Source organism: Trypanosoma theileri (genome assembly GCF_002087225.1).
Source record: "Trypanosoma theileri isolate Edinburgh chromosome Unknown TM35_Tth_40_V1, whole genome shotgun sequence".
Classification (NCBI taxonomy): domain Eukaryota; phylum Euglenozoa; class Kinetoplastea; order Trypanosomatida; family Trypanosomatidae; genus Trypanosoma; species Trypanosoma theileri.
In genome coordinates, this window is record NW_021639882.1 from 207,017 (window position 1) to 230,017 (window position 23,001).

The window sequence follows — 23,001 nt, forward strand, 5'->3', positions numbered from 1 at the left end:
ATAATAATAATAATAATAATAATAATAATAATAATAATAATAATAATAACAATAACAATAATAATAATAATAGTCGTGTCACCACAAAAAGAGAGAGAGAGAAATATAAGGTCATGCAAAGAGTCAGAGAGAAAAAAAAAAAGAATTTCACATGTATGTATATTATACATATTTCTTTATATGTGTGTGTAGAGATATGAATATGAGAGGCAGAAAAAGAAACACATAAACACACACGTACGACACACATATATATTATTGCATATAAAGAGATGCCTAATTTGACTCTATAAAGACAACTCCTCTTGAGGGTCTTCATTTCCAGTACATATCACCCCTTACCTTTTTTCGAAGCTCCAAGTTAACTTTACTCCTAGACCCATCAATTTTGTGTGGGCAAAAGAGCAGTCTCCCATGTCATCTACCCTTCTTCTTTCCCTTTATTTTTCTCTCTCACACCTTCTCCCTCTCACTCTCTCTCTTTGGGGTGGTTACCTTTGCTTGTTCTCTCTATACTACCGTTACATACCCACTATTCCTTTTTTTTTTCTTTTTTTTTTTTGTTTACACAGTTATCTTTCTCCAATAATATCTCCATCTATTCATTTATCTTTTTAAGCTATCATTATTTCACTCCATTGTTTTTCCACTTCCTTCTCTTTTCTTCTCAAAGTATCTACTGCTGATGGTCATAAAAAGCAAACAAACGAACGAACAAAAAGTACAGGCATCCACTGAGAAAACAAACAACAACAAGAACGACAAAAAAAAAAAAATTGATGACTCTACAGCCAAAGAAAAAAGACGCCAACAGTCCTCCAATGTAGCAACAATATAAAGGAGTGAAGAAAAATACCCCATCTCCTCACACCGCATCCTGTTCACATTATCAGGTTGCAGGAGCGACAGAAAAAACAACAGTAGCACCCAACTCACACGCCCAGCTGAAGTTCGTTGTTGTTTTTTTTTTTTTTTTTCAGTTTGGCAGACGAAAACAGCAACCAAGTGCCGACCTCCGCTGAGTCCCACGAAAAAAGAAAAAAAAAAAAAAAACAGAGCGAAAAAAAAAAAAAAACAAGACCTAAATAGAGCGGAAAACAGTGGCAAAGGTAGAAAAATAGAAACAAAAAAAAAAGAGAAGAAAAAACAAAAAAGAAAAAAAAAACAAGATCATGCCAACAAGGAAAATGACACATTATAGCTCTTCTGGAAATATTGTCTCATCACGTCCGTCGGCAAAAATAACTTTGTAAATGCCGTCAGGGTAGAGAATCTCCTTTTTGCCGTCCGGTAGGTGTCGCTCAATTTGTCCAGAGGCGTGAAATTGAAATACCTGCACTCCATCCGCATGTTGTACATGTGTCGTCTGTGCGGCAGCGTACCAGTACATACTCTTTCCAGATGGGAATGTACGTTTTACATCTCCGTTAGTAAAGTACAGCACTACATGGCCAGAGGGGAGGATCACCTTTCGCGTACCATTAGCATAGTGGATTTCACGTTTGCCACTACGATACAAAACCTCACGTTTGTTTGGGTTCTCACCTAGAGCTGCCTGAGAAACCACAACATCATTTGCAAAGTCTTCAGTTGGTACAGGCTCATCATCAGCTATAAGTTCTGCTACGGTAGGTGTACGGCGAGGTCTACGCGAAACTGAAGAAGTCCCTGTGCGTGGGGAAACATGCGGCTGCGCTTCGTTTCCAGTGGTCTTGCTGTGCTGGGCACGGGGTGTATGAATGGGGTGACCAGCAGCTCGCCGCTGCACGCGTGGCTCCTGTGTTTTACTTTCCGCCTCCTCCTTTGACACTGAGTGCGATTCTTGCTGTTGTTGTTGTTGTTGTTGTTGTTGTTGTTGTGGCGGTGGTGGTGGTTGTTTTTGTTGTTCTTGTTGCTGTTGTTGTTGTTGTTGTTGTTTACGTTCTTGCTCATCAGTCTGACGACGGACAGACCCTTCTCGCTCCTTTTGTTTGCGCTCCTCTAACTCAAGACGTTTACGTTCCTTTTCCTCCGCTTCACGACGCCTGCGTTCTTCTAATTCATGACGTTTACGTTCCTTTTCTTCCGCCTCATGACGTTTGCGTTCCTCCAATTCAAGACGTTTACGTTCCCTTTCCTCCGCTTCACGGCGTCTGCGTTCCTCCAATTCAAGACGTTTACGTTCCTTTTCTTCCGCTTCACGGCGTCTGCGTTCCTCTAATTCATGACGTTTACGTTCCTCCAATTCAAGACGTTTACGTTCCTTTTCTTCTGCTTCATGACGTCTGCGTTCCTCTAATTCATGACGTTTGCGTTCCCTTTCTTCCGCGTCATGACGTCTGCGTTCCTCTAATTCGAGACGTTTGCGCTCACGCTCACGCTCCTCTACATCATCAGTGCGTTGTTGTTGCACTTGTTGCACTTGTTGTTGTTTTTGTTGTTCTTCTTCTTCTTCTTCGAGTTCACCGTTCTCTGACTGATAGTCGTCCACAAGGTCGTATGGATCTTCGCTACTCCGCCGTGTGCTCGACCCACCTCCCTGCAGTTGTGGGCGGGAGCCGGTGCCTATGGCTGCCGCCGTCGACACGCCAGCGCTGCTCTCGAGTGCTGCGATTTGTTGTTCGCGCGCTAACTCAAGTAGTTCCTCATTACGGTGGGCGAGGGACTCAATTTCGCGGCGTAGGCGGCTTGTCTCCACCTTCTGCAACTTGCGTGCCTCCCGCATGCGTGTCGTAATTCCCTCCAGTTGCTGCCGCAGAATCTCATTCTCCGTTGTGAGTTTCTTGTTTGACTCCCGCTCCGTCCGCAGTAACTCCAGTGTGGACTTGTACCGTTCCTCTATCACTTTCACATCCTTCTTCGCTTGCCATTGTCCAGAGGCCCGTACGGCGTCCAGCTCCGCACGTTCCACCTCAAACCCACGTTCCACACCATTGCAGTAGTCTTCAAACCGCTGCCTTTCACGTTCTAGATGCATTGTCAGCTGGTGATACCGCGCACGCTCCTCTTTGGCAGCGCGCAGTTCATCCTCAAGCTGTTCTACTAAGTCTTGTTCCCGTGACATAATAAACTCTTGCCGTTGAGGACGCCGAAATAAATTTCGGCTCCCACGGGAGTATTCACTTTCTACATCCACAGGATCAGCGTAGCGACGTGGGGTGGCTCGACGCATGATGCCGTTATCCACCATATCATCGTTTCGCCACCGTCGCTGCTGTGGTTGATGCCACTCCACCATATCATCATATTCGGCTTCCCGCCGTGGGGTGGCATGACTAGGTCCTGCGTTAAACCGCTGCGGCACCCCTAATTCCGACGTTCGTTCCGACTCCTCAGAGATGCGTGATTGCTGCACATATTGTTGCTGCTTTGCGGGGGTCACCACCGCTACATCTCCATTTTTTTCAGGAATTTCAGGATCTACCCAGTCAGGTCGTCTCGCCACTTGTTGTTGTTTTGGTTTCTGTTGTTGTTGTTGCTGTTGTTGTTTCTGCAGCGGCGGCTGTTGCTGTTGCTGTTGTTGTTGTTGTTGTTGTTGTTGTTGTTGAGGCTGGTTTAATCTGCGCTCCAGTGCTTGTGCAGTGTCAGGTGGAGGCTGCGATCCATCGCGTACGCTGGAGTTTGGTGGAGGTGCACGCTTGGGGACTGCAATTACAACCGCCTCAAATGGGTCGTGATTCTTTCCCTTTCGCATATCGTTAGCGATGGCCTCGCGCAGCGATCGTGATCCACGCCGTTCCGATAATGGGCCGTCTCGAATACTGTTGCTGTGGTTTGTGCTTACTGCCAGTGGTGACTCTAACTGACATGTATAAGAGAGACGGCCCTCATCTTTGCGGAGAAACTTAAACGGCGCGTTCTTTGGTTTGCTTCTCTGAGATGCGGCAACTGTTACTCCCCGTGAGGAAGACTGACTCCGACCAGTTCGTGGTGTCGTAACTTCAGCCATTGTTGTCCTTTTTTTTTCTTTTTTTTTTTTTTTTTTTTTTTTTTGCTTCAGCTGGCAATATCCTGAATTCTCTTTTCGTTCCTGTTGTTTTCCTTTACTTTAATTTATCACTCCTCTCACTACTTTTTTTTTCTCCTTTTGTGTGCACCTTTGTTTTGCTTGTTTTTGTTCTTCTTTCGTATATATATATATATATATATATATATATGTATATATATATGTGTGTGTGCGTGCGTGCGTGTACCCTGTACAGGTATATTTCTTCTTGATGTTGTTATTATCTCTCTGCCTTCTTTGATGTGCAAATAGCTACTCTTTAACTTGGATTTCTCTCACCCACAGACGTACACCTTACAGCACAATATACTATATAATAATAAATATGTACAATAAATACAAATCTCCCACCTTACTGAGTTGATAACAAAACGTCTACGAGACAACGAGGAAGATGTGTGTCACCCCTCCCGCCAATAGATGTCACTGCAGTACTTATCCCTTGTACAGTGCAGTGATTCGTGGTGTGGAGAAACACAGAAAAAAAAAACTATCTTCTCATCAGGGTTAAAAAAAAAAAGAGCAAATGGAAAGAAAAAGAGATAGAAAGAGTAGATACAAAAATATATATATATATATTTTTACAAGGTGTAAAGGAATTTCAGATAAATACAAAGTAAGAAAAGATGGAGTAGAGTACGGTATGAAACATTCGCAATACAAAGAAGGAAATTTTCTTTTTTTTTTTTTAATTAAAGCACGTACGTATATAAGCAGAGGTAGTCATATTAACTTTCATATTCATTCACACACACACAGAAGGAAATAAAGAAAGAGAGAGAGACAAACCACCTGCAAAGCACATGCATTCAAAGAAAGAAAGAAAAACGAGAAAAAAAAACGAAAAAAAAAAAGATGGGATAGCGAAAATCTATGTATGAAAGAAATCTACTGAATCACTTCATCCACCACACGCGACCTCGTTAGTCTTTTCGCGGGAGTATTATTTTGCGGTGTGGGTGATGTAGAAGAGCTCAGCAACAATTCCTCTGGTGGTGGCACAGGTACGAACATAACAAGAAACACAGCGCTTAAAAAGTACAGAGCTGCCATAATAGTGGTAATGAGAACAAATGACAATGCAACCAACCACCACATAGGCAATCGTGCAGAGTACATCACTGCAGCAGAAGTATGAGGCGTATGTTCAACAGTTGTTTCCGCAACAGCCACGTGAGAAACAGAAGGCTGCGTCTCAACAGTTCCCCGTTGATGTACTACTTCTTTTACATGCCGTTCAATACGTTCGGCAAGTCCCTCGTGTGTGCGGCGAAGTTCTTCAATAACTTGTGCCGATCCTCCACTTACTGCTGCACGGACTTCCCCGCCAAAACCATTTAGTTGACTTAAATCCTGTGAAACCTGTTGTATGCTTGAGAGCAACGTTGCATTGCTCTTTTCTTCTCGTGTGTTTTGTTCGGATAACTGCTTTTGCACAGTGTGAAGTTGATCCGCAATCACTTCCGTCACAGTACCGCGGAGTGCCGTTGGCACATCTTGTTGGAGAACATGATGCAATGCGTCTCGCCACTCCTTCTGACGTTGTCGCATTTCTTCTGTCATTTCAGCATTGCTTACTCCCTGTGACTTCTCTAATTCATTAATTCTATCTAGAAGCTTCATTACAAGTTGCTCTTGATGTGACTTGAGTTCATTACTCTTGGTATCAAAATCGCTCTGAAGTTGTTGTACATGAGATTCGGTTGATGAAGCAACAGTTTGCTTCAATGAAAGTAATAAACTATCTTGTATTTGTTGAATCCTTTCATTCACCTTCTCAACCAATTCAGATTCTATACCTACCATATCCTCCTTTAACTTAAGACGATTACTCTCCAATACTTTAATAAATTCCTCCATATCTCGCTTTTCCACCTCTTCAAACTTTGCCGTGGCAATAAACGACCGAATAGCAACAAGTTTTTCACGTATTTGTTTTGCATGCACACCCCTAGAGGCACCTGCAAGTTTAATCAAGGCATCAATTTCCGCCAGTCGATCTTTAACATCTTTAGTTTCAGATACTTGCTCTGGTGTTTCATCCAAAGGAAGAGCAGCGGATGCCTCAATTTCTTTCAAACTGTCGAGCGTACTTTGAACTGCATCCAAACGTCCACTTAATCGTCCTTCCATTGCCTCTAAAGTCTCTTTAGTAACCCCCACATAAGGCAATGGTTGTTCTTGTTGTTCTTGTTGCAATTTTGGTGATGACTCCGATGATGATAACGTCTCCTGAGCATGGCGTAATTTTTGTAACTCAGATAGTATTTCCTTTGTTGCAGCGGAAAGACTCTCAAGTTGCGGTTCTATTAATATGGCATTCATAACATGTTCTTTTTGTTCTTGTTGTTGTTTTTGTTGTTTTTCTTTTTGTTCTTGTTGCTCTTCTTGTTGTGTTACTGGTGGTGATAGAGTTTTTGATGCTGCCATATCTTCGAGTATTTGGCCCACAGTATCAAGTTTCACCCGCATTGCCTCCACTGCAGATATCATACCTTTATGGTCTGCGCTAGATGAAATCAACTCATCTATCCGTTGTCTTCCATCTAAGACTTCTGTCTGCAATTGATTGAAACGTTGCGAGAGTTCTGTTGACAATTGTGAGTTTAGTTCTCCTACTCGTTCCTCTGAAGCTGTCAGCTGCGCCTTCATCTCACTAGCCGCCGTTACACTTTGATGTACCATGTCTGCAACCGCACTATGGAGGGACGAGAGTTTTTGTTCAGCCCAATTATTCCCTTCTTTTACACTTTCAAGACTCGCTGTAACTTCTTCAAGAGTTTTCTTCACACGAAGATCATTCTCCTGATCCACTACTCGTGATTTATCTAATGAAGCCTCTATAGATGACAGTTTCTTACTCAGATCTGTAGATGATTGTTGTGTAACTTCTCGAAGTTTATCACACACTGTGTTAAGTGAGGACGATACAGAGGCTGTTTCACCACTGACAACACCTTTCACTTCAGCTAAGAGACGATTTGTGATGGATGTCAATTCCTCCATTGTGAGGGAATTGGACCGCAATTCCTCATTACTTTTATGTAAACCTTGTAATTCCTTCTCTAACAGATGTTTTTGTTCCTGATGTTGTTCTTCACGTTGTTCTCGTTGTTGATTATGTTGTTGTTCATGCTGCTCTTGTAATCGCATAACCAGGGATTCAACCACAGATTTAATCTTGTTCTCCGTAAGTTCTTGTTTTTTATTCCATTCCTCTTTCATTCCTTGAATTACTTCATCAAGATAGTTTTGAAACGGTGTCAAGTCAATCTCATGGGTACGTCCCATCTCTTCCTGAACGGTTGCAAGAATACTTTGTTTCAAATCATTCAAACGTTCCAGCATAGATTCTTTATATTCTTCCATATGTGTTAAATCCGTTATTTTGGTATCATTAGTAGTAGCAGCAGTAGTAGTAGCAGTAGCAGTAATAGTAGTAGTAATAGTAGTAGTAGCCTTGGCAACCACATCTTCTACCATATCTCGCAAACTATCACTGATAGTTTGAGCAACGGTGACAAGTTGTTGGTCGCTTACAAGAGTTGGAAATTCATCCAGTTCCAAAGGTGTGGTATCCTTTTTATGTTTAGATTCTATCGTCGCGGCTAGTTCTTCCAATTTAGGACGAAGTACTGTAGATACAGCTTCCGCTAATTCATCCTTTGTGAATTGTGGTACTGGTGGCGTTATTACAGGTGCTGGTGTTGGTGTTGGTGTTGGTGCTGGTGTTGATGAGTTCAGTTGTACTGTTTTCCTGGACAATTCCTCACGCTGAGCCAAAGTAGCAAGAATACTATCACTAATACTCTGTGCTAATGTAATCATACGTTCATCGTCAAATTCCTGCGGTGAGGGAACATGTTCGACAACTGGTTGTCGTCTTTCGCGAATTACCTTTTCTAGTTCTAGTAGTCGTGTTGGGAGATCTTTCATATCTTCATGCTGCTGCTTCAGCTGTTCCTCTACTCTGGAGGTTACACGATCAGCCAAAGCATCCAACTTATCACAATACTCTCCGAATCGATCATCTCTGTCATCTTCTTTCGCCGATTTAGAGGAACCTTCTGCTAACTCATGCAGTGCATTTATGAGCTCTTTCTTTAATTTTTTCACCTGTGTCTCTATATCATGTATTGCTGTCATGTTTGTTTGCTGATGGCTGTGAACTTCCATTAAGAGTTCTTTCAAGTCAGAAAACCCGGAACTGGTCTCACGCATCTCCTCAAGCCGCTCCCCGTATGAAGCTAATAAACCCTCCAGTCTCGCTTCATCCTTACTGGTAGATACCGTACTTTCTGAACTCATTTTTTCACGTAGAGATTGTATTAATTCTCGTACTTCAGATTGTGTATCTTCCATCGCACGTGTCATACCTGTTTTCACAACATTTTCAATTTCTTCAAGAGTTGGAGGATTAGGTGGTAGTGGACCTTGTGGAGTTAATTTTTTTTCTAATATCTCTTCAAGAGAAAAAGAAATATTCTCTTGTTGTATACGTGTTGCCTGTTCAATGGCTGTTACAATTTGAACACGCAAATCCTCAGGAATGGGATCTTTCTCTTGTTTGGCAGTAATGCTTGATTCAAAAGCTTCCTTTAAGGATTGTTCTAGTTTCTTCATAGATAGATTCACTTCTTGTAAAAGTATCGAAAAGTTTTGATTATCTTTTTTCGCATCTTTTGCATGAGATTTGGGTCGCTCTTCGTGAATAACGGATGCAATCCTTGCACAAATTAAATCAGAACTATCTTGAAGCATGCGAGAAAAGGATGCCTCTTGTGTATGTGTTTGAAGAACAACACGATCTATTTCCTCTCGCAGACAAGTTGCAATGGCGTTTACAATACTTCCCGAGCGTCCATCATGAGAAGCCTCTGCAACATAATTATTTAATTCTAACTGCTCCTTAACTTGATCTACAATCACTGTTGCCACTGATGCCAGTTGATCAGGGGCGATAGCCACAATATCTTCCCGCCGTGCAGTCGCCACGCTGCTCTCCTCTACGCCAGTCTCTACATCTAGTGGAGTGTACACACTGACATCTGCGGAGGAAAGTGAAAGTACCCGCCGCTGCATCTCCGCATCTGCTGGGTGCATAACTGTTTCCACGACAAGTCCTTTTGAGGTGTCAAGACCCTTTAGAAGATCCTTTGTGGGTCCATACCCCTTTGTGCGCACAGTTGTTGCCTCCGTCGGTAGTGGAAAGGGGGATGAAGAGACCCATCGAAGGCTCACATGACTCCGAAGAGTTCTCCCCGGAAACTGTTGAGCCCTCTTCATCGCTTCAACAGAGGGCTATATCACAGGTTCATAATTACAAAATAAAAATACGTAAAAAAAAATACACACAGCAAAAAAATATAATAATAATAATAACGTAAAGAGAGGTACCAGAAGAAAAGGAGAAAAGAAAGAAATAGAAATCAGAGGGAAAAAAAGAACATAAATAAACATATAAATAAATAAATATATATATATATATATATATATATATATAAGCTATAATAGCTGAAGAAAAACTACAAGGAAAAAACTAAACACGGACACAACCTTAAACTCTTCGAAGGGGGGAAAAAAGAGGAAAAAAAAAATGTTATGAAACGGTGGTGTTTTCATTCCATCATAGATGCGCGGTGTACCTCCACTATCCCTTTATCCCACACATCCCCAAACGCACTCATAGGCGCACTGCTTATTTGTAACAGATGTTTTGTAGGAGCATTATAGGGAGAAAAAAAAAGGAGGGCGAAAAAGGAAAAGAAGGAAAAAAAAAAAAACGTAAAGGGTCCGTATTCATAGACGATCTCATTTCCAGCTGCCATTGGAGAATCGTCCAGACCATCATTCAGAAACGAAAACAGAAAGAAAAAAAAAAACAGGTGCCTTACTATATTCTTGGTGTTATTCTTCTTTTTCCCCTCCCCCCTTCTTTTTATTCTTCTCTTCTTGTTATTACTGTTTTTTGTTTTCTTTTCTTCTTTGTTTCTAGTTCTCCACCATGAACGGTGCTCGTCTCCACAGAGTATCCATTAAAGACTCCAGGGCGGATGAGGCAGTCCATAAGGCGGTCCAGACGCGCGATCTGCCATCCGCAGAACACCCGTACAGTTCTGAAGATGATGAAAAATGTTCGCATTTCCCCTACCTACAGAACCACCAGCCCAGACACACCCATCAAGCCACACACACACACATATGCACACACTCATACACAGAGAGAGAGAGAGAGAGAGAGAAAAAAAAAAAAAACACACACACAGAAAAAAAAGAACCATGTACACACATGCTTTTGTCAAGAACGATTATCATTTTTTTTCTTTTCTCAGAGTACAGGGAGTGTTTTCTTCCTCCTTTTGTATTCCTTTCTTTTCCCTACACTTCAACACCCTCCTTTTTTTTTTATCCTTTTTTTTTTTTTTCTTGGCGTGACACAAGTAACGTATCACCTCTCTGTATTTCCACTTTTCATAGTCTCTCTAACATCGTTTTCATTGCGGAATGACCACAGGAATAAAAATAAAATAAAAAAAGAACTTTTCGCACCTCTTTTAAACCAGCCTAAGTACTTATCGGCATTGTCGAGCCTCAACGTGTTTCATTAACTGCCTTATAGTACCCCTAACAAGATCAATGTTCTTTGATTGGCGAGCGAGTATACTGTCAACATTTCTGCAGTACGTCTCAATGGAAGCACCTGGCATCTCAACACCATTCAATTCTGTCATTTCTTGTTTAAGAAGTTCCATCATAGCATCAATATGGCGACGATGACCCAGTATTACATTATCTTCTTCTTCATCTAATGAATCACCACTCGCGAATGAAGCCACTTCATATGGGCTAGCATCACGTACAGATGTCTCGCTACCCACTCGACTGTGTTTTGGTGTTATTTTGCTGTAGCCCTTTCCAAGACCACTACTTGTAACTTTTCCAGAGCGAATACTGTCAGAGAAACTCGGGTAATCGTCCTCTTTGCAACTCACTGGTCCACGATGATGAGTAGGTTTAGGACGATAAGTGTTTCCAAAAGATCCAAATGACTTTGCATTTGGTGTTCCTGGTTCACGTTGTGAGAGTTGACTCGAAGATCGGGTACTGACTTTCTTTTCACGGGCACGACGTTGGGCAAAAGTACCAGTAAGACCAAGAGTTTCAACTTCCTCACTTGGCATTTGTCCAATCATAATCTCTTCTGCTGCAATGCGAGAGGATTTATCCTTTTTGAGTTCTTTAACACGATCTGCATAACGCAATGTATTTAATGTATGCTCACAACTCCCACTGGCAGGGCTTACGTTTCCTATCATAACAGTACGACTGTTACCTGTAAAGCAATCACGTAGAACAGCTGTTAATTTTGAACCTCGAAATGGAATATGTCGATGGTTTTGATCAAGGGCTCGAATACATTCTTTAAGTGCCAGTAACGATTTATTAATTTCTGCTCCTTCAAGACGAGTTGTACGATCACTGTCAAGAGTGTCAGCTCCGCGTTCACTACCCGCAAGATCAATAAACGTAAATCTACCAAAGAATCGATTCTTGGAGTTTAAGACAGTTATATGAAGAATGGCATGTGATCGTGAAGAATCAGCATTCATACCAGTAGATCCTGCTGCGCGAATAGAATTTCCGTAATCAATAACACGCATAAGGTGACCAGTATCATCAACACGATGTTCTGTGAGGCCACAAACATTTATAACACCTCGACTGTCTTCTCTGCAGGCAAGTTTTTCACGTTCATTAAGTAAATCAAATAATTTTCCTCCATAAATTTCAAAAAAAGAAACAACAATGCTCATACCTTGTTCAAGTCGTGCATATAAGTCTCGTGCTGCCATAAGGTAAATACCTTCCTGATCATCTTTTCCAAGCATAGTATACGTTTTTCCACTTCCTGTTTGACCATAAGCAAAACAAGTTGCACAACCTCCTTCAAAAACTGTTTCAACAAGAGGTTTACAAGCTTTTTCGTAAACATCACGGTTACTTTGCTTGTCATCAAGAACTAAATCATATGAGAAACGATGTTTCTCAATATATCTTGTAAGATCAACCTTTTGCTTTGGTTCCAAAAGAGCGATGGCATGTGTATTATCTGGATCTGTTGCCAGAACGTCGTACAAACCATCATTCAACTCTGATGAGTTAAGTGGTCTCTTGCGAACGACAACAACAATGCGACTTGATTTTCGTTTTGTTCCACCAACTTCTCCTGCTCTTCGCGTAAGTGGAGTAGGAGAGGCCCGCGTTAGGCGACTAACGGGACGTGAACTGGGTGTCGCCTTGGATGCGGAGGTGTCCAAATCATCACCCATGTGAACAGGATCACGTCTTGCAGGTGCTGATTGTTTGGCTTCATATAACCTCGTATTTTCGTGTTCTGCTCGACGTTGTGCACCAGAAGGAGTACTGCTGCGTCTGGATGGGGTTGTATTTCTCACAACTGGTGCTGTTGAGGTGTGGGAATTCTGATCAGCGTTACGAGTCATATCTGCTGAGGAGGTGGCGTTAGAAGAAGCGTTGGTCTGCTCTCTTTTCATGTATTGAATAAGTTCAAAGAGTTTGCGGCGATCCGTCATAACAATAACTCCAACTGACTGATAATCTTGCATAGTAAGTTGTTTGAGTTGTTGTACGGTGACAATGCCACCATCAATGAATCCCTGAATGGCGTGAGAAAGGCCACCATGTTCCAGAAGATCACGAAGCTGCTGCTCCATTTGTGTTCTCTACAAAAAAAAAATTTTTTGAATTTGGTACTTGTGATTGTGATTGTGTTTGTTCGTATGTTTGCTTTACCTGTTTGTTTTGTTTTTTACTCTGTTTCCTCTTCCCAGTCTTCAAAGTAGAATCCTAAGGGAGAAAAACTCTAAGATAAGCAGAAAAAAAAAAAAAAAATGAAAAAGAAACAGTTAAGTAAAACCAAAAAAAAAAGACAATTATCAAGTTTTTTTTTCTTTTTTTTTTTTTTTTCTTGCGGTATCAGCTTTACCTTAAGCTAATGAATCCTGTTTACCAGAGTTCCCATACCAATGATTTCAGTTTACAACTACCTTTTTTGCGACCCCTGGACCGGCTTCGGGTACCTCGTTTTCTGTAGAAGCGCAAACTACAAGCAAAGATCGCCAGTTCTAATGCCCCACAAATGGAAGTCCTTCAGAGGAACATATCATTTTGTCCATAACTATTAGCTGTTCCTTCCTTTAAAAAAAAAAAAAAAAAATACCTCAAGTCGTCCGTGCATAATCAAATAGTTGTTTTTTTTTTTTTTTCTTCTTCCCCCAAATGTTACGGTGTTCATTGTTCATTAATCCCGTCATTTTGTATTTTGGAACGTATTGATTTTTTCTTTTGAACTTCCACTTTTTCCCTTTCACTTTACTTTTTCCTTTTGCCGTTCCATACCACTACTTCTCTTTTTTCCTATTTACCTCTCTCCCCTATCTATCTTTTTCAATTGCGTCCATTTAATTAACATGCATTCATGTGTGCCTTTTATGTTCTAAAGGGCTCTCTGCTCCGTAGAAACAGAAATAAACACGTACGCAGTTCATTTTTTTTTTTTTTTTCGTTTTCTCTTTTACTACGCAAACCTTTCTTATTTCTCTTTTTTCTTTCTTTCTTTCTCTCTCCCTCTCTATTATCCATTAAGGAGAAATACGGAAAGGAAAAACTATGTTTCTGTTGTTATCTAATCTTCATTAAAGGCCCACCGGTTTTCGATTCTTGCCATTAAAGAAGACACGATACAGAACAACATTTACTTTTCGTGTCAATGTGGAGATGAAGGTCGTTGGATCAACAAACCGCCACAGAGAGACGAACTCCATAAAGGCGAGTGGTACAAAAACAGCTGTTGATACAATAAGAATGTACAAGGCATTAACAAGACGGAACGGATTCACAAAGAATGTCACGGCGTTAAAACACTTTGTAGCAAATCCAGAACTTTCCTCTCCACGGCAGCTGTAGGCTCCGCTGCACGTAAGAAGATTAAAGACACCGTGAAACATCACCTGATAGTAATGACGCAATAAATGAAGAGGATTAGAATCCACACCTGCCAACAGTGACATGGGGCCACTTACACAATCACCACCACATAAAAAGTAATCAAAACATGCATTGCGAAGCGCCGGGATACTAAACACAGCGTAAAGAGCCCAAGAAAGGATATTGATGCAACTGCTATGTAAGTATCGTGTTCGGGCATATTCTATAATAGCCTCTTGAATTTTATCTTCAATATTAGCCATCTCTGTAGCATCTTCGCTCCTTAATTTAGGAAGAGTAGCAAGTTGTTTGGACAAATGAAGCACATCATTAAAGGCACAAGTCATTCCTCCTCCAGTTAATGGGTGACGTTGATTTGCATGATCACCAATACCCACATAACCCTTAATAGAAGGAAAGGCTGCAGGGTAACGTGCCACAGGCATGGATCTAATGCCATTAAGATCCTTAGAGGCAATAATAAATTCACTACGCATATCAGCAGGTAAGTATTGTGAAACTTCCTCAATAAGCCATTCACTTTGTTTTTCTAAACTTGGAAGAGTTGGTTGATTGTAATCAATTAACATACGAATTTCATTTGGATCAAGGCGATACGAGAGAATGGGACCTGTCTTGCCAAAAAAGACAGTACCATGTCTTTCCACAGGTAGTTTCACATTACGCACAACAAGACCGACAAAATTAGAATGATAATTTGGAGCTGGATTATAATGCTGAAATCTTGCCTTAAATTTAGAAGCACCTCCATCACACATGATAATGAGCGGTGCTGTTGCCACACGTCGTACGGTCTCTTCAGTTGTTTGTGTTTGCGAAGATGTGCCATGGAAGGGTGAACTTGGTGGTTTGTAATTTGCATTGATGGAATACTCCACACCGTATGCCCTCTCTTGCCATGCGGTTCCCTCCACCAGCACTTCATTCACGGTTGCCTCCAGCATCGTAACATTTGCAGCACAGTTGCGCCAGACGTACTGCCGCAAGTTTTGTACAAAATCTCCAAAGTGAAATGAATAGCCTTGAAGGCCTTTGCTGTAGGGAAGCTCCACCTCGTGTTTGAACTCATCCACCACCACATATCCATCGCACGGCATACCAATAGAACTGGCACACTCATCCATATGAAGTTGTTTCAACGCGTTAACTCCACCGGGCTGCAGCAGTTCACCCACAATGCGATCTGGTTTTGTGAAGAGTGTGCGCTCCAGCAGGAGGACCTTGCGGTTCTGATCGGAGAGTGCCTTTGCGATTGTCGGCCCGGCGATACTTCCGCCCACAACAATGGCGTCATAGTCATACTTCACACGGGCGGGATTGAACCGAATACGAGAGGCCGCGTGATTCAGAGCTGCCAGAGCAACGACAATTAAAACAAGAATAAAAAAAAACATGTACATTGATAATATGAAAAAAAAAGTAATAAATTCCCTGTATATAGTACGAAAACAAAAACAAAAACAAAAACAGGAAAAAAAAAAAAAACACAAGATTTAAAGAAAGGTCAAACAGTAATAAATAGAATAACAACCACCACAACAGGTATAAAGGGGGAAAAAAAAAATAAAGCAAAAAAAAGATCATTATAGAATAAGACACAAGTAGAAAATCAAAACGGTATATTTTAAATGACAATCTTTGACGATAACAAAAACAAAAACAAAAAGAAAAAACTTGCTTACAATGATAACGATAAAACTAGCCATACATCAACAAGAAAAACAAAACAAAAAAAAAAAAAAAATAATAATAATAATAATAATAATAATAATAATAATTCAACTTTGAGACTTAGCCATCTGAAATGAACGACGCAGTGCAAAAAACCAAGCTAGAGTTTCACTTTGCTTAGCACAGCAAAATCGCACGCGTCTTGTGGCATTATCAGATTTTTTCTTAAAGTACACAGAGAAGAAAGTGCAGTCATTTTTGTAGAGAGGTGGTTTTGCCTCTCCGATACAATTCTCACTATCTTCCAACTCCAGATGTAAAATATCCTTCACGTTAAATACTGTCCACCATCGTATGTGTTTTCCGTCAGGAGCCTCTTTTGAAAAACGCAAAACACCCGACTTAAATTTATGAAATCGGAGTTGCCACAACACGTGAGGGGCAAAACTGCGGTACACATTACCAGCAATAGTTGGGTATTTCTCTGGTGAAGGGTCAATATGTAAACATTGATCACACGATGATACCACACTACTGCACAAATCGTGAGGTTCTTTAATATTCTCTTCGGCTGCTTTTGTCGATTGATCGAATAATATCATTTCCTTCAAAGAATCAATAGTACTCTCACAAGAAGGATTATCCTCTTGTGGTCCTGTAAACTTTTCATTATTTTCAGACGTTAAAATAAAGGTTTTAGGCATTACTTCAAAGCCATCTCCTGTAGAGTTGTTTGCTTGAATATTATCAATTTCATTAATTACTGTACTTGTTACTTTTTTATTTTCTTCCATCTCTCTTTGAAGAAACTGTTGCACCATCTCAGCAGTTTGACATAAGAAGGTCGAAGTATGTTCAAGTACATTCAGTATATTTTCACTTTCCCTTGATATCATCAATGCGTTTCGAAGCATCGCCTCACTCTGAAGAATCGCACCAATCTCATTTATCTGATCCAAAACAATCACTTGTCGCCCGGTACTTTCTTGCCATATCATATCAACAAGAGCATATACATTTTTCAAACAAGTAGAAGCATTAATAGAGTCATTCGTTGCCGTTATTGCTGAAGTTGTAGAAGGTCTCTCATCCAGTACTGTGTTCCCATTGACTGCAAAAGATGCAAAATCATCAGTGGATGGAGGAACAAATGTACGGTTGCCTTCTAAACATAAGAGACGCAACAGATGTTGTATTCCCATGTGAAATTCCTCCTGCTGTGCCCTAAATGACTCGGAGTGCAACAACATGATATCTTTCCTACCCAAACTTTCAAACTGTGCGAGAAGAAGTTGTTGCATGCAATTCAGATATGTGTTTCCTCCCTCGGAGAGTAATGTGGAGTCAAATGCAGTGAAGGCCGATGGTGAGAGCTGCAGACGGTCGGAGCTCCGGTTCGGAATCTCCGCTCGATCCAGCGAGCGTTGGATGATATTATGAAGATGTATGAGGCGTTCTTGTGTGTTGATGTTGTTGTCATTGCTGTAATTATTGTGAACAGAGATTGGTGGTGGGAGTGGGTCTGGTGTGCGTCGTTCCACCAATTTGCTGGAGTCATCACCATCATCCCACTCATAGTCAAGATTGCCCAACATCTTCTATACTATAGAGGAAAGGAGAGAAAATAAAAAAAAAAAATAATAATAAAGGAAAAAAAAGAGCATAAGTGTCCTCTCAAAGAAGTAAAACAAGTGAAAAGATTGAACGATGCAGTAAAGTCATGTGCGAAAACGCACAGTGAACTCAAATATAACATGTTTTTTTCTTCTTTTTTTTTGTTTCTCTGTTATCTGTTGTTTTCCCACAGAAGCATCATAATTACTCCGAATTTTTGTTTTCTTTATATATATATTCAAAAACACACACACATATATATACACACAGAGAGAGGCACCGCCTCAGAGACTCCAGTAATCTCTATGGAAATAGACTCTTCTATATTACTCTATGACTTATTCTTATTTCTTCTGCATTTTCTATTTTCTGTTCTTTTTAGGGAAGGGAAAGGTTTACAGAAAAAAAAAAAAAAACACAAAAATAAAAATATATATCATCTAGAGGTGTCGTTACAAATATTGACACCACAAAATTATTTGTTAAACTATAGGACGAAGTGAACCCATACTCTCCCCAGCAACAACATCACAGGGAAAATCCACCATAACGTTCATTTCTGGGTAGAGACGATTAAGCACCTGACGTGCACTACTCATAATGGATTCCACATCACGTACAACTTCACGAAAAACATCATTATGACAATCTATCCAAACACAGTCATGTACAGTGTTGGTAAGGACTGCCAATCCATTATAATTTTTCTTCAGTAAGAAATGTCGCCAAAGTAAACCAAGCATGATTTGTACAATTTCACCAGCAAATCCCTGAACAGGATAATTCTTTAAATGAGTTGGAGAAAAATTTGTAGACTTCGCAGAGAGAGCTCTATCCCGCATCATTCCCTCTGGTACATCAGATTCTGTAAAAACATAGCGACTACCTGTAATGACTGGAAACATACCTTTAAAAAATTGATGTCCTCTTACATTGCGTGATCCATCTTGAAGTGAAGCATCAAAGTTATTAGCAGACAAAGAGACCATACTATTAAATACATCTACTCCACGGTATGTTTCTCGTTCTTTTTCAATTAGAGAACGTACTTGTTCTTGTGTTAATCCGGTACTTTGACTAATCATTTTTACTCCTGCTCCATATTGTCGCTGGAAAGAAAAAATCTTTGCCTGTTGACGAAGTTTTACAAATTCAGGTTCTTTGTTCTTCTTTGCCCTAAGAAGAATTTCAGTATATTGAAGATCAGGTCGCATCATAGCAACACGCTTACAATGGAAATCCACTTTAGAACGAAGATCTTCTATCATCTGTTCATCACTCGCAAGTGCAGCCAAAGCAACAACTTCTAGCTGTGAATAGTCTGCTTCAATACACATTCCCTTTTCTCCATATCTACTAATAAACATTTCTCGAAGAGTAGACTTGTCTTCCGTTGGAATGTTCTGACAATTAGGGTTAGCACTTGCAAGGCGACCCGTATTCGTCTTATTATGTATGAGCTCGTGATGAATACAACTATCTACACTATGTACAAGAGATACCATTCCTGTACCTCCATCAGTACTTTCATAATATGTACCAATAAGTTTCTCCATAGCCCGTAATTCTAATATTGTCTCTGCTGTCTTATCTCCATGAGTCTTTTTAAAATAATTTAAAGAATCCTCACCTACTTGTAACTGCCTTGTACTTGCACTACGAAACTTTCGCATCACTTGTTCTGCATCAAGTTGACTTGGAACATATTTAGACAAACGTCCACGAATTTGTACTTCTACTACATCATCATGAGAACATTTAACTGCAAAAGCATCATAAATACTAGCACATGTTCTACCTATCATTGTCATTAGAGCTAATCGTCGACGTTCATAATCAGGAAGTGAACTATAATATCCAAAGAATGCACGACGCTCACTTAAAAGAATAGGTGGATTATCATTTAATACTGTATTATTTTTATTTTTTGATTTTCGCAGTTTTTTACTAGAATTATCAGGCACAAGGGCTTCTCTCTGTAAAGCAGCATTACCAATATGAAGGAATATATCAATGTAATGATTACACCAATCTTCTGGTTTCATATTTTTTTCTTGTAAAAATTTTTTCTTAAATGCATCAGCTGTTGCATTCTTTGAATGACCTGCACGGGGATGTGCAGCTAAAGGAAAAACAAGTTTTGACTCATCATAAGAACCTGACGATCGACTGGCAGCTTCTGTTTCAGCTCCGTATAAATGGCGGTAATATGTAAGAGTTGAAACCGTATCTGCCATACTAATCACATAATCTGTTGTTGTTGTGGTGGTGGTGGTGGTTGTTGCAGTAGTTGCAGTTGTAGTTCCATTCGTACTCAAAACATGACCATCATGAGATTCCAAAAACGTCTTTATACCTTCATCCGATTGTAATAAACGAATACATGAAAAAGGAGCATCTCTAGCTAAAATGGTAACATGTGCATTTAAAAAGGCATTATTGCTAGATGAAGAGGAATCACCACCATCATCATCTGAAGGAAGTAACATTTCGGTATGTGCAACTACTTGACGTTCTATAAATACACGTAACTTTGTAGCCTTCTCTGGATGATCAGCCAATATAGTCAATGACTCTCCTGTCACTGCATTTTTTATGAACAGTTTATTAATAGTTCCAGCTGTTGTTGGAGATATCGCCATGAATAGAAAAAGATGACGTCTAGGAAGTAAATTAACGAGAGCATTAGGTTCACTCCGTTTATCCGGGTCTGTTCTAGACACCGCTACCATCTCTCGACTGAGTGAATCCGTCATGGTGGAACTCTTACGGAATCCAGCCTGTTTTATGTAAGCTTCGTAGTATGTTTTAAATATCTTTGTTCCCTTTTCTAATGATCCACCTGTTACGATAAGACAGTCTGCCGGTCCAATAACATACACTGGTGGACGCAGGAATACACCTTTGGGGAATTGATCCACTGTATACTCTTCAGGTGAGACAAAAAGTGTATGACGTTCAAATGTTTCTCCAGGAAGTAATTTACTCTCACGAGCATTTGTACTAAGTTTAAGTTTTCCACCGAAAAAGAAGGCGATGAGGTGTTGATTTGAAGACCAATTAAAATACTTGTGACAGTCTGTAGGAATTTCTTTAGGAATAGCATTATCAAGGTGTTTTCGTAATTCCATCACCTTAACCATTAATTCATTACTCTGTGTAATAGCAAGTTGAACATTTGTTTTGAGACCATTGTATTCCATTTCTGTTGTACAGAGGAGTCCATCCATTCGAGCTGAGATAACAATAGCCTGTCTTTGTGTAAGAGCTCGTTCCATATGTTTTTTAAAAATAAGTTCTGTATTTTCTAAATCACCATTCAAGTATTCTGTTAATGTTGAATATGGAATTTCATACGTTTCCTTTCCATTAGCCCATGCCTGTTTTACAGCATCTAATTTTGGTATTTGTCCTCCGTACGACTTTGCCACGTCTTCCAAACCGGCGCCGCGACCAAGTTTGACTTCATGTCCTGTTAATAGATACTCCGCATACATGGTATCCCATATCTTTCCACCTCTTTTAATGAATCGGCGCAACTCCACATCACGCCATATATGCAGCAAATCGAATTTAATATTGTGTCCCACTATAACATCATAGTCATCAAGAGGAGGTAAAAAGAGGGAATACTTTGATGATCCCTCAACTAAATTACACGTACTTGTTACACCAAAATCATCGTAGCGAAGGGCAATAGTTCGACTAAAATAACGGGTCGGAATATAAACCTTTCCTTTATAGTCACGAGCACCAGAGAGTACAACAAAGTTTTCTTTCGTAAAAGGATTTGCAACACGTTTGTAACGTCGTATGGTAGTAGTTTCGAGATCTAGTACTAAGTACTTTGACATTCCAGCCAAAACTTTTTTTTCACGTTCAAGTCGTTCAGGATTTTCATAAATCATTGAACGCCATTGTTGTAAACGAAACACAACCTCAGCATCATTAATATTAACATTATTAAGAAAAGCTGATCGGGTTACATGAGAAACTGGATTTTCATTTTCTTCTTCTTCAAGTCTAACTACTTTATCTAATGCTTTCTGTGGTTCCTCTTGAGGGGGAATACTACTTACAGATGACATCAATGCTGGGGATACACGATGTAGTCGATCAGAGAACAATTTATTAGCGAGAGCAGTAAATCCTTGTTGTAGTTTCCTATCCAGAAATTCATCATCCTTCTTATGTGTACTCTGTGGAAAACAATTTGAACGAATAGTTGCCCATGTAGCACGTGGATCCTTTTCATTATCTAGACCTGCAGCAACTTTTGTTCCTACAAAGAATGGTGCCAAACTAGAGACTTCAGCAACGAAAAAAGGACATGATGGGCGACAACTTCGTGCAAAGGCGAGTAATTGAGCTGACTTTGTACGGGCAGTAGGAACAAAAAGAGAAATAGATGAAGTGCCCTCACCATAAAGAAGACCATTTAACGTGTTACGCTTAACTGTTTCCTCCGCTAAACTACGAATCATATGAACTGATTGAGTTCGTTTCTGGGCATCATAAATAGTAACAATCATTGTATAACCTTCTGCAATGGTTCCTTTACCAACTCTAACATTTATATCCACTACAAAAATGTTAACCGCCTTTACCACGCGCCGAACAATCTGATCAATAGGATTCATCACTTTCCGGTTTCCAGTTGTGCCAAATTTCCTGTGAACATTAAATAAAACACACCAAGATACAAGGGCATCCCGTGCCGCCCCAAGAGAATCTGCAGAATCAGAGGAAATATAAGAACCCGATGAAAAATCAAAAATGGTTGGATTAGTAAAAGAACTTTTGTACGCCTTCCTCGTTAAGAGAAAAGTAGCATGCTCTAAGCTAGTAGGAAGATCCATACCTCGTACAAACTCCTGCTGGTTTTTTAATGCAAGAAAAGTAATTCCCCATGTATCTGGTGCCAACACAATTCGTTTTCGGGCCTTCTCTTTCAGTAAAGATGCCGCTTCCTTAAGGGTAGAGGAACCATCACTTGGAAACACGATACCTGCAATGTAATCATCACCAATACGTTCCTCCATCCAAAACGCAGCTTTCCATATTGTTTCACGCTTCATACACACAAGTTCATTTGTAGTAGCACAATAAAGAGCGAAATCACCTGTTGTACCATACCATCCTATAGTAAAAAGAGTATATTGTGACCTAGCGAGTAGAGTCTTTACATTTGACTGTCCAAGAATATCAAATGATTGCACAGGAGATGTAGTCAATGATGACTTCTGCGGTAATGGCACCACCCCCGCTGTCGCACTTGCCCGCTGTGCGACGATACCTCTTGTGATGAACGCAACCGGACTGTCGTAGAAACAAACAGAGAGTACTGCATGCCGTGGCTTTAACAGCCGTCGCAGCATGGGGCACAAACACTAAAAAAAGAAACCCAAGAGAATGAAAGGGAGTCCTATTTTTTTTTTTTTTTTAAGAAGAAAAAAATAAAAAATAAAAAATAAAAAAAAAAGGGAGAAAAAAAAACTCACTGAAAAAGCAAACAAATAATCTAATAGAATCAACTACATCTCTAGTAAATACAAAAGAATCTGTATAACCCAAAATGGGTGGAAACAAGATCAAGTGTGACAGAGTACACATTCTCAAAATAGTGTGCTGTTCTTACATCTCTATTATTGTTCCGTGACCATATATACATTAGTGGAACGGTGATTCAACCATCATCTCTA

The 23,001-nt window shown here is 40.1% G+C and overlaps 6 protein-coding genes across 6 annotated transcripts; all 6 read right to left on the minus strand.

Moving 5' to 3' along the window:
* Positions 1–1,195: 1,195 nt before the first annotated feature.
* On the minus strand, positions 1,196–3,928 carry TM35_000401740 (centromere protein J; the record flags this gene model as incomplete). The annotated part of the gene is made up of 1 exon (XM_029029789.1): positions 1,196–3,928. The coding sequence occupies one exon, from the start codon at positions 3,926–3,928 to the stop codon at positions 1,196–1,198; it is 2,733 nt and encodes a 910-aa protein (XP_028878973.1).
* Positions 3,929–4,873: 945 nt separating this feature from the next.
* On the minus strand, positions 4,874–9,271 carry TM35_000401750 (uncharacterized protein; the record flags this gene model as incomplete). The annotated part of the gene is made up of 1 exon (XM_029029790.1): positions 4,874–9,271. One exon carries the CDS (start codon positions 9,269–9,271, stop codon positions 4,874–4,876), a length of 4,398 nt encoding a protein of 1,465 aa, XP_028878974.1.
* A 1,286-nt stretch (positions 9,272–10,557) lies between these two features.
* TM35_000401760 (putative MCAK-like kinesin) lies at positions 10,558–12,720 on the minus strand (the record flags this gene model as incomplete). The annotated part of the gene is made up of 1 exon (XM_029029791.1): positions 10,558–12,720. The coding sequence occupies one exon, from the start codon at positions 12,718–12,720 to the stop codon at positions 10,558–10,560; it is 2,163 nt and encodes a 720-aa protein (XP_028878975.1).
* A 981-nt stretch (positions 12,721–13,701) lies between these two features.
* On the minus strand, positions 13,702–15,408 carry TM35_000401770 (putative squalene monooxygenase; the record flags this gene model as incomplete). Its single annotated transcript, XM_029029792.1, has 1 exon — positions 13,702–15,408. One exon carries the CDS (start codon positions 15,406–15,408, stop codon positions 13,702–13,704), a length of 1,707 nt encoding a protein of 568 aa, XP_028878976.1.
* A 384-nt stretch (positions 15,409–15,792) lies between these two features.
* On the minus strand, positions 15,793–17,280 carry TM35_000401780 (uncharacterized protein; the record flags this gene model as incomplete). The annotated part of the gene is made up of 1 exon (XM_029029793.1): positions 15,793–17,280. The coding sequence occupies one exon, from the start codon at positions 17,278–17,280 to the stop codon at positions 15,793–15,795; it is 1,488 nt and encodes a 495-aa protein (XP_028878977.1).
* A 501-nt stretch (positions 17,281–17,781) lies between these two features.
* TM35_000401790 (putative mitochondrial DNA polymerase I protein D) lies at positions 17,782–22,677 on the minus strand (the record flags this gene model as incomplete). The annotated part of the gene is made up of 1 exon (XM_029029794.1): positions 17,782–22,677. The coding sequence occupies one exon, from the start codon at positions 22,675–22,677 to the stop codon at positions 17,782–17,784; it is 4,896 nt and encodes a 1,631-aa protein (XP_028878978.1).
* Positions 22,678–23,001: the final 324 nt, after the last annotated feature.